General features: G+C 37.3%; 1 protein-coding gene across 2 annotated transcripts in view; it reads right to left on the bottom strand.

The window, feature by feature from the left end:
- Positions 1–898: 898 nt before the first annotated feature.
- The window catches only part of SLC36A4 (solute carrier family 36 member 4), a 39,957-nt gene continuing 29,241 nt past the window's right edge, over positions 899–11,614 (bottom strand). For both annotated transcript variants that reach the window (XM_066248465.1, XM_066248470.1), the window contains 2 exons: positions 7,605–7,774; positions 899–1,748 (listed from right to left, as the gene is read on the bottom strand). In XM_066248465.1, coding sequence (XP_066104562.1) covers positions 1,441–1,748; positions 7,605–7,774 — 478 coding nt within the window. In that variant the 3' untranslated portion in view covers positions 899–1,440. The remainder of the gene's footprint in view (positions 1,749–7,604; positions 7,775–11,614) is intronic.

The following is an 11,614-nucleotide window of genomic DNA, read 5'->3' as shown; positions in this document are numbered from 1 at the left end:
ATGGCTATTCTGCTCATCAGGTAATAAAAGGAAAGCCACGTGGCTGATAATAGTGCACAAAACCTATATTTTGACAGGTATCTATTTTCTGTCATTAAGAAGGATGGTGCCTACAAAACCTAGATAGGGAATAAAAGCTCAAGCCATGAATAGGATAGTTGGACACCTACCAGCCAGCAGTGAAACCAGCAAGTGTTTTCTAATTTCTTTAAAAAAAAAAGACATTGGTTCTCCCCGGTTGAGCTTTATACGGCTGTCGTGCATGCAGGCCTTCTAGAGTTCTGATCATCTGCTCAGGTAACATACTATTCTGTTAAATTGAACTTTATTTTTTCTTAGCTGCGATGTGAAAAATAAAAATTACACTGGGAATCAAAAGATTAGTTCTCTTGATCTCAGGACTGAGTGATCTTGACCAAGTTATTTAACCTTCTTGGGCATCAATTTTCTCAAGTAAAAATATAAGGGAATTGTGTTGCGTAAACTTTAATGTCTCCAGTTTAATTGAAACACTAAGGCAGAATCTTGCATGGTACCTCATAGTTTTCATTAGGAAGGTCAACCACCATTGCAGAATAGTGTAAAAATAATTCTGGTTTTAAAGGTTTTTGATGCTAACATTATGGTTAATAAGAGTTTCTATACTTCCAGGGATTAATCATAAGTATGTGGCTAATCAAAACATAATCAAGATACTTTTACATTATACACAAAGTAGGCTTTGATATTCACTGGGATGGTCTAGAGTTTTTTATTTGCCTTTAATTGCCTTATTGTTGAAATCCTGTTCTCTCCTCAACTGGATTGCAAATAGCAATGGGGATTAAAGGATCTTGGTTAAAGTATTTCTGACCGAAAAAATAACAACAGAGTCTTTTTATTCTTTAATTGTTTAACATTTTAATTTTTTCCTTTTTTTTTTTTTTGATGTTTGCCCCCAGGCTTAGTGTCCAGGAGCCAGCCTGCAGGTTTTTTAAATTTTTTTATTTATTTTTATATTGATTGATTTCTAGGAGAAAGAGGGGAACAGGTGAGGGAGGGGAGGGAGAGAGAGAGACACTGATTCGTTGCTCCACTTATTTGGGCACTCACTGGTTGATTCTTGTGTGTGTCTTGACCAGGAATCAAACTTGCAACCTTGGTGTACTAGGACCATGCTCTAACCAACTGAGCTACCTGGCCAGGGCTTATTTTGATTTTTTCAATTTTCAAAACTAAATTATAAAAAATTATTGCTAATAGTTAAAACCAAGAGTCTGTTATAGCTTACCACTGCTGGTAAAGAATTACAATTTACTGCCAAAATATCAGTATCATGCCAAAAGAAAATAGTTTGGTTCTGTTTTTAAGTATATGGCAATGTATTCGACTAGTTCTTATTTTAATCAGTTTTCAGACTTGAGGCTGAAAAAAAGTAGAAGGCTCATAATTCCACATCATCTATTTCAAACCAGGCGTAAAGCATGTTGAATTCAAATTTAGAGAAGGACTTTGTGGAGTACCAGATATAACTTTAGGAGTAGGGTAAATAATTTCTTCAACAGTTACATATGTTCCTAGCAAGAAACCAACAACTCCAGTAAATGCTATAGAAATATTTTTCAGGATCATCCATATATTGTAGTGTTCCTTAGAAAATGTGAGAATTTCAACAAAAGGTGGTAGGATCAGGGCCAATGTGCTGCTGCTCACAGCTCCAACGAAGGAAATCACAATGTCTAAACGAGGAATCAGAATGGCTCCAGCACCTAGAAAATGAAATTACACATCTTTATTTAAATATGGAATACTTACATAAATATGACATACAGATATTTTCAAAACATTGAAATTAATGCAATGAGGCACTACTAACTCCTTGGGAAGAATATGTCATATTTTGTTGTGAGCTTAAAAATGAAGACAAAGAAAACAGTGACACTGGTTGGACTTTAACTTGTTAATAGAATTCAGTATATAAAAAACTTTTAATTTTTGGCTGTGAGATTCTGGGCAAAGAAATTTGTATAGTTGGCCCTGGCCAGTTGGCTCAGCAGTAAAGTGTCAACCCAGCATGTGGAAGTCCCAAGGACACACAGGAAAAGTGACCATCTGCTTCTTCTCCCTCTCTTTCCCCCTTCTCTCTCTCTCTCTCTCTTTTCCCCTCCTATTGCCATGGCTCTATTGATTCAAGAATGCTGGCACCAAGCATAGTGGATGGCTCTGTGGAGCTTCCACCTCAGGTGCTAAAAATAGCATGGTTGCAAGGACGGCCCCAGATGGGCAGAGCATTGGCCCCAGATAGGGGTTGCTAGGTAGATCCCAGTCAAGGTGCATGTGGGAATCTGGCTCTCTATCTCCCCTCTTCCCATTTAAATATATAAAAAGAAATTTGGACATTTTATTTTCAAAGCATTTCCATTACTCTGTCATTCAACTCACTGAAGATGATGGTGTGATATAAATAAATCATTAAATAAATGAGAGAGAAGAGAGGGCTATTCCTTACAACGGAGTTTGAATTAACCAAATAGAAGGAACAATAGAAATAGAAAATCATTATTAAGCACCACAGTGATAACCATTGTAGGGAAAGTCACTGAAGGATGTTAAAATTAGAGGGCAAAACTGCATGAGAACATAGTATTTGCAGAGTCTCAAAGTATCTCCCACAGGATCATTATAAAGGGAAAAAGTTTCTGTCCAGGGGAGAAATCTCTCAAACACCACTTCAACGGAGCGATCAAAGTTAACATCAACACTAATAAGATATGTTGTGATGCACTGGGAAGTGCAAAGCATCTCATGTGGAATTCTTACTAAAAATGCTTAACTTTGACCTAATCAAAGTAAGCATCAGACAAATCTAAATCGAAGGAAATTCTACAAAATTATGGACACTTTCACAAGGGTCAAGGTGAAATAAGAAGACAAAAACTGTCAACATGACAGGAAACTAAGTAGATATGATGACTAAATCAAGTGGCATGTTGCACTGGTTCCTGGATCAGAAAAGAGTATTAGTGAGAAAACTAGAAAAATCAAAATAAGGTCTATGGATTAGTTAGTAGCGTTGTATCAATGTTAACTTCCTCGTTTTCATAACTGTAGGAGGTGGATCCAGGATGGTAGAGAAAGAGGACATGGAGCCTGCCCCTCCCATGAACACACCAAATGCCCTAATGTGCATCTATATTTAGAGCAATTCTTCTGGAGAGACAACTAAACAGCTTCTGTACAACGGAGACGAGAAAGAGAGACCACATAGAGAAGAATAAGGAACTGTGGGAGCCCACAGAAATCCGAAGGAACCCATCAGGAACGGAGGAGCCAGTGAGCAACATTGTTCACATTTTCCTGAGCTTGGATACCCAATGGGAGCTCCACCAGGGGCTCTGGCTGACCTCCAGGGCTGTAGTAGAGCGTCTCCAGCCATCCCTCTGGAACTAGCTCCAACAGGAAACAAGAGTGTGCACAGGGCCTCTCCACAGCTGGAGCTATAATCAGCCAGCCCAACAGGGTGCTGAGGATCCCCTTCAACAGGTCACTGCCGCATGCACCCACTGGGCTGACCCTCCGGGAGAAGCAGAACCACTAGAGGGCCCCAGCTCTGCACGCTGGGCAGCCCTGCCTAGAGTGAGAAGAAACTGGGTGCTGCTGCAATCATGCCTATAGGGTGGTCTAGCTCTCTGACTAGGCTCTCTCGGCAGTCAATCAAAACAACAGGGCGAGCCTTGTGTGCACGGCACAAAGTGCCCCCTGCACCCCAGTAAGAGGGAGAGTGCTGCTGCACCTCAGGTCTACACAGGGCTTCCAGCCCAAACCCACCAGCCGTCAGTCCAAGCAGCAGGGTTTCCTCAGGCCCCACCAGGCTGCCCTACCCGGATCAAAAGCAGAATCGGCAGGGCTCAGCACTAACTTACAGGGCTGCTGCCCGCCTCACCCGGCACAGTGGGAACCCCAAACACACCAGGCTGTACCACCCAGAGTCTGCAACTCTGGCCAGGCAGCACCCAGGAACTCCACAGCCCCCAGCCCCTTACCCCACCCCACTCTCACCAACCTCTCAGACCAAACAACCCAGAGCCTACGCGGAAGCAACTTATACACAGACCATTTTTTCAAGATTGGGAGAAAGAGCCATCTCACCTAACTCATAGGAACTGTCACTATTTGCCAATGATGTGATATTATATACAGAAAATCATAGAGTCTGCCAGAAAAAAAATAAATTCAGTATAGTTGCAGGATACATAATTACTTTACACAAATCTGTTGCATTTTTAGACACTAATAATGATAAGAAAAATTAAGAAAATCTTATTTAGCAGGCTGAGAGCAGTGAGGAGAGGGCTAGAAGGATTGAGCTAAAAATGAAAAAGAAAACTCATGGATACAGAGTGTGGTGACTGCCAGGGAAGGGGGGGTGGAGGGAGGTGGAGGGATGTATAAAGGAGATAAATGATGATGAAGGAGACTGACACGGGGTGGGGAGCACACAATACAGTGTACAGATGATGTGTTGTGGAATTGTGCACCTGAACCTGTACAATTTTATTAACCAGTGTCATCCCAAGAAATTAAATAAAAAATCCCTTTTACACCTGCATCAAAAAAAAAAAATCTATGAATAAAGTTAACCAAGGTGAAAGACCTATACTCTGAAAACTGTGACACTGAAGAAACTAAAAAGGACATAATAAGTGGAAAGATAAACCATACTCAGATTGAAAGGAATAATATCATTAGAATGACGTACTACCCAAAGCAATCTACAGATTCAATGCAATCCCTACCAAAATACCAATGGCATTATTCTTAGAACTAGAACAAATAACCCTAAAATTTGTATGTAAACACACACACACACACACACACACACAAAGCCAAAACAAGCTTGAAAAAGAACAAAGTTGCAGATTTCACACTCCCTGATGTCAAACTATACTACAAAGTTATAATAAAACTGAATGGTACTGGAAAAAAACCAACACATAGATGAATGAAACAAAAGAGAGAGCTCAGAAATAAACCTTATACGGTCAGTCTACATGGAGAAATAACAGTCTTTTAAATAAGTGGTGTTGGGAATACTGAACTATTCCCTTATACCATATATAAAAATAAAACTCAAAATGGATTAAAAACTTAAATGTAAGACTAAAACCATAAAAATCCCAGAAGAACACATAGGTAGTAAGCTATGTGATATCAGTCTTAGTAATACATTTTTGGATAAGTCTCCTCAAGCAAGGTAAACAAAAATAAAATAAAAAAAAGAGATTTCACCAAACTAAAAAGCTTCTGCACAGCACAGAAAACCAACAAAACCTACTGAACAGAAGAATATATTTGCAAGTGATATATCCAATAAGAGACTGATATCCAAAATATATTAAGGAACACCATACAACTCAGTATCAAAAATAAACAATTAGATCAAAAACTGAACAGAGAACCTAAACAGACATTTCTCCAAAGAGGACATACAGATGGCCAACAGACATGAAAAATGTTCAACATCACTATCAGGGGAGTGTAAATGAAAATCACAACGAGATACCACCTCACACCAGTCAGAATGGGTATTATCAAAAAGTCAACAATAACAGGTGTTGGCAAGGATGTGGAGAAAATGGAACTGGTGAACTGTTGGTGGGACTGGAAATTGGAACAGCCACTTTGGAAAACAGTATGGAAATTCCTCATAAAACTAAAATAGAACTACCGTATCACCCAGCAATTCCATTTCTGGGTATTTATCCTAAAAAAAGAAAAACACTAATCCGAAAAGATACATGCTCCCTTATGATCACTGCAGCATATTTACAACAGCCAATAATATGGAAGCAATGGCAGTATCTGTCAATAGATGAATGAATAATGAAGATATGGTACATATGCATCAATTAAAAAGAAATCCTGCTATTTGCAGCAACATCTATGGACCTAGAGGGTATTATGTTAACTAAAATAAGTCAGCTAGACAAAGATAAATACTGTATCATTTTACTTATATGTGGAATTTTTAAACAGTCAGACAAAAACAGACTCACGGAAACAAAGGACCAATTGATGGTTGTCAGAGGGAAGATGTGTAGAGAGGTGGATGAAAAAGGTTAAGGGGAGTATAGTCAATAATAATGTGATACATTTGCATGGACAGATGTTGTCTAGACAGTGTGGTAAGCAGAGCATAAGATTTATAAATGTCCAATCACTATGTTGCACACTTGAAACTAATATGTATGCCAACTATAATAAAAATGATTGCTTTGAAAAAAAAGTTTTATCTACTTTAACCAGCTTTGCTTTTTCTTTTTTTTTAAACATTTTTTATTTATTTATTTATTTATTTATTTATTTATTTTTATTTATTCATTTTTTTTTTAGAAAGGAGAGAGAGAGAGAGGAGGGAGAGAGACAAAGAGAGAGAAGGGGGGGAGGAGCAGGAAGCATCAACTCCCATATGTGCCTTGACCAGGCAAGCCCAGGGTTTCAAACCGGCGACCTCAGCATATGCAGGTCAACGCTTTATCCACTGCACCACCACAGGTCAGGCCAGCTTTGCTTTTTCTTCAAACAAGATGTAATACACTCAGTTCTATAAATCTAGGCATAAGCCGCTCAATACAATTTACAGAGTTGCCTAGAATGTCTAGCTCTATCATCCTCTAACCTTGAATGAGCCAACATGGTTATGAATATCTTCCAAGGAATTTCCAAAGTGGATTGTTCCCGCAGAACACCAGTCATCTGGTCCCTGGTAATCCCATTAGTTTAGTGTTGCAGTTACCCTTCTGTTTGTAGTTATAATAATGGTGACAATAGTAACTTCTAGTTACTGTTAATATTTTTAAACTCTACAAAAGTGCCGTAAGAAAGTCTTCCCTTTATTTTTAGTTGAAGAAAGAGGGGCTCAAACACGGTATGCAACGTCCCTACAGACACCAACAAGTAGCGGTAGGCCTGAGTTTGATCCATAAGGTAGGTGTGACTTCAAAACTCACACCAAACTCAAACTCCTTTCCCTAAGTCTCCATTATTACTGCTTGTGGAGGCACTTTCTAATGTGAAATCTGAATAACACATTATATATGCTCCAAATAATAAGTAAAAGAAGCCACTGAAATTATTAAAGGCCAAAACAAATCCTATTCCCATAGGTAGTCATGGAGAGTTAAACTGTTAAATATACAAAATTTAGCAGATAAAAGAAAAAAAAACTGAGAAAAACTAAAGCCAAAGTAAAATATATATCAACAATATAAGGAGTCCCTTATGCATTTGACTTAAATATATACTGCTCACAAAAATTAGGGGATATTTCAAAATGAATATGAAGCGATAATATGTCCCCTAATTTTTGTGAGCAGTGTACTTACATTTTAATCACCACTGATGTCAGTTTCAAAATAATACTTTGATTTGTTCTTCTAAATGCTATAGTATCTGGTTGTGTTTTTCTTATATAGTAGTAGAATAACAAATTTTTAAACCAACAAGTATTCCAGCTGAGTAAAATTGTTTTTAAAAATATTTTAAAATATACTTTGTAGGTTGCTTCAGTATATGAAATTCAAAAATAAAAAAATATGATGATATAAATATGTAGTGATACTTACAAGTAATACTAACTAAGATGGACCGTATCACAAATTCACAGACACGCTTCCATTTAGCCTGAAATCTGGATGCGACCACAGGAATAATGATCTCTGCTGGCACGTAGAACTGAATGGAGTACGTCACAAAGATGCCAAAGGAATACAGAATTTTCACTGATTGATATAACCTGTTAAAAAATTCAAAATTTAGTCATATTCTTCCAGTTTTACTGAGGTACAACTTAAAAATAAAACTGTACTATAAAGTTTACAACATGATAATTTGATATGTATCCTTTCACAGTTTACATATCCTTTCACAGTAAGTTAATTAATAGACCCATCACCTCACATATTTACTTTTTGGCTTTTTTTTAGTGAAAACATGTTGGTTCTACTCTCTTAGCATATTTCAATTATACAATTCAGTACTGTCATCTATAGTCGACATGTCATACATTAGATCCTCAGACCCTTTACCAAGCTTTCTTCTCTTCCCCTACAGCAACAACCTAGCTACTGTTGATATGTTTTGGGTTTTTTTTTAGATTTCACATATAAGTGATATTTGTATTTGTCTTTGTCTGGTTTACTAGCATAATGCCTCACAGGTTCATTTACATTGCTATCAATATAAATCTAGCCTTGTTAATGTTCAGATAGGAAAACCAGCACAAACTAAGGCTGGTGTATTACTAAATGCTTGTTTATAATAATAAAAAAAAAAAAAAAGACCAACCGATCTCTAAATTTCCAGACCAGTGGTTTTTCAAACTTTTCATCTTATAGTACACAAACCAATTACTAAAATTCTGTGGCCCATATGGAACCAAAAGAGAACACGAATAGCCTCAGCAATCTTGAAAAGGAATAAAGTGGGAGGTATCACACTTCTGATATCAAGATATACTACAAGGCCACTGTACTCAAAACAGCCTGGTACTTGTATAAGAACAGGCATATAGATCAATGGAATAGAACAGAGAACCCAGAAATAAACCCACACTTTTATGGACAACTGATATTTGACAAAGGAGGTAAGAGCATACATTGGAGTAAAGACAGACTCTTCAACAAATGGTGTTGGGAAAATTGGACAGCTACCTGCAAAAAAATGAAACTAGACCACCAACTTATACCATTCACAAAAATCAACTCAAACTGGATAAAAGACTTAAATGTAAGCCATAAAACCATAAGCATCTTAGAAGAAAACATAGGCAGTAAGCTCTCTCACATCTCTCGCAGCAATATATTTGCTGATTTATCTCCACGGGCAAGTGAAATAAAAGACAGGATAAACAAATGGGACTATATCAAACTAAAAAGCTTTTGCACAGCTAAAGACAATAAGAACAGAATAAAAAGACAAACTACACAATGGGAGAACATATTTGACAATACGTCTGATAAGGGGTTAATAACCAAAATTTATAAAGAACTTGTAAAACTCAACACCAGGACGACAAACAATCCAATCAAAAAATGGGCAAAAGAAATGAATAGACACTTCTCCAAAGAAGACATACAGATGGCCAACAGGCATATGAAGAAATGCTCAACATCACTAATCATTAGAGAAATGCAAATTAAAACCACAATGAGATATCACCTCACACCAGTCAGAATGGTGCTCATCAACAAAACAACACAGAATAAGTTCTGGTGAAGATGTGGAGAAAAGGGAACCCTCCTGCACTGCTGGTGGGAATGCAGACTGGTGCAGCCACTAAGGAAAACAGTATGGAGATTCCTCAAGAAATTAAAAATCGAACTGCCTTTTGACCCAGCTATCCCACTTTTAGGAATATACCCCAAGAACACCATAGCACTGTTTGAAAAGAAGAAATACACCCCCATGTTTATGGCAGCATTGTTCACAATAGCGAAGATCTGGAAACAGCCCAAGTGTCCATCAGTGGACGAGTGGATTAAAAAGCTTCGGTACATATATACTATGGAATACTACTCAGCCATAAGAAATGATGACATCGGATCATTTACAACAACATGGATGGACCTTGATAACATTATACTGAGCAAAATAAGTAAATCAGAAAAAACTAAGAACTATATGATTTCATACATAGGTGGGACATAAAAATGAGACTCAGAGACATGGACAAGAGTGTGGGGGTTACGGGGTGGGGGGGAGGAGAGAAAGGGGGTTGGCAGAGGGGAGGGGCACAAAGAAAACCAGTTAGAAGGTGACGGAAGACAATTGGACTTTGGGTGATGATGCAGCATAATCAAATGTCAAAATAACCTAGAGATGTTTTCTCTGAACATATGTACCCTGATTTATCAATGTCACCCCATTAAAATTAATTTTAAAAAAAAGAATGCCCAAAGAAATCAAATAACTTATTTTCTTTCAGTTGTATATAAAAAAAATCTGTGGCCAATCTGACAAAAAATAAGTATAATTTTGACTCATTCATACTGGATGGCTATGGTTGTGTTCGCTGTTGTCATTTTTTCATCTGGATATCTAAGGAAAACAAATTCAGTGCCCCTAACTAAACAAATAGTCAAGTATTGAAAGTTTTAAAAATCTTTGTGGCACACTGGTTGAAAATCTGCGTTTTAGACCAGTGGTCCCCATCCTTTTTTGGGCCACGGACCGGTGTAATGTCAGAAAATATTTTCACGGACCGGCCTTTAGGGTGGGACGGATAAATGCACAAAATAAAATTATGCGACCAGCATAAAAACTGTGGTATTTTTAAATATAATTGTCGAACTTACGATATTTATTGGGCTAAGTTAAAGGAGGAATGAGCATGTCCTCATTATTCAGGCTGTATTTAAATTTGTTATTCTGACAACGTTTCATGTTATTTATTCTTTCTTTGCGGACCAGTACCAAATGGCCCATGGACCGGTACCAGTCCACGGCCAGGGGGCTGGGGACCACTGTTCTAGACAACAGACCTAAATTCATTTTGACGAGCCTAGAAAACAGTGGCATGCAAAGGTTTGTGAAACGTTGTTGGGAAAGATTTCATTTTAGACTACAGCAATGTTCTGAAGGTTCGGCTAAGCCTGATGAAGAGCTAGTGTTTCTTTTTAAAAAACTGAGCATACTGTATGTCTTTAATATCTCAATTTACATATAGAAGAAAAACTTTATATTGAACTCTGAGTTACATATTGATAGTTCTTCTTGCTTGAAAATCTTGATAGGTATGTCATAGCTTATAGAAATCTCATCACTCTTAAGTCTAAACAGAGGGCATCTAAATGGTTTCAACTTTCAAACTAGAGATTATATAGGAATTCCACCTATTTTAAAGTTGCGTGAATAAGGGAGATAAAGTTGGGCTGGGTTGTTGTTTTGTCCAAATAAACTTATCCTTTTTTTGATGCCCAATGCTTCAAAAGAATACAACAATTTTCAGTTTTATAAATATCTTTAGATTTCTACATTGTAGGTAGCCTCCTGTCAAAACTCAGCATGTGTGTCTTAATAAAGACTTCGGAAAAATTCATTTTATCTGGCAAAAGAAATTTTTTAAACATTGATAATGACATAGAATATGTACAATTGTAGGACTCAGAGGATTATTGTAGAACCTACTCCCTTATGTTACAAATAACAAAACTGTGTTGTATTTTTTGAACTTCTGAATATTTTACAACAATCAGAAAGAAAACACAATCACTCTTGTATTTATAAGAAAGAAACTGGAGAGCAGACTATGGATCGAATGAGCTGCAGCATTAGGGATAGTGACTGACACGTTTATCCTCTTTCAGCAAAGGTGGGATTAACAGCCACAATCTTCCTACTTAAGACTTCTGCTTTCCCTCCTAAGAGGACTGTACATGGGGAAGAGTCTTTCTTAGGAAAAAGTGGATTCATTTTAAAGGAACATAAAATATTCTACTTTTGGTAAAGAAAGGCCTCAAGATTGCTTTAAGTTTATTTCTGATGTCTTCAGATCCAAAGTAGTAGATTATAAACAGTTCTCTGAATGGTGCCAACCAAGAAAGAATTCAGAAGTCTCCCCCTATATCGTATTCAT

This window comes from Saccopteryx bilineata, chromosome 1 (genome assembly GCF_036850765.1).
Source record: "Saccopteryx bilineata isolate mSacBil1 chromosome 1, mSacBil1_pri_phased_curated, whole genome shotgun sequence".
Taxonomy (NCBI): Eukaryota; Metazoa; Chordata; class Mammalia; order Chiroptera; family Emballonuridae; genus Saccopteryx; species Saccopteryx bilineata.
Note: the sequence above shows the minus strand (reverse complement) of the source record. Positions and strands in the feature narration are given on the sequence as shown.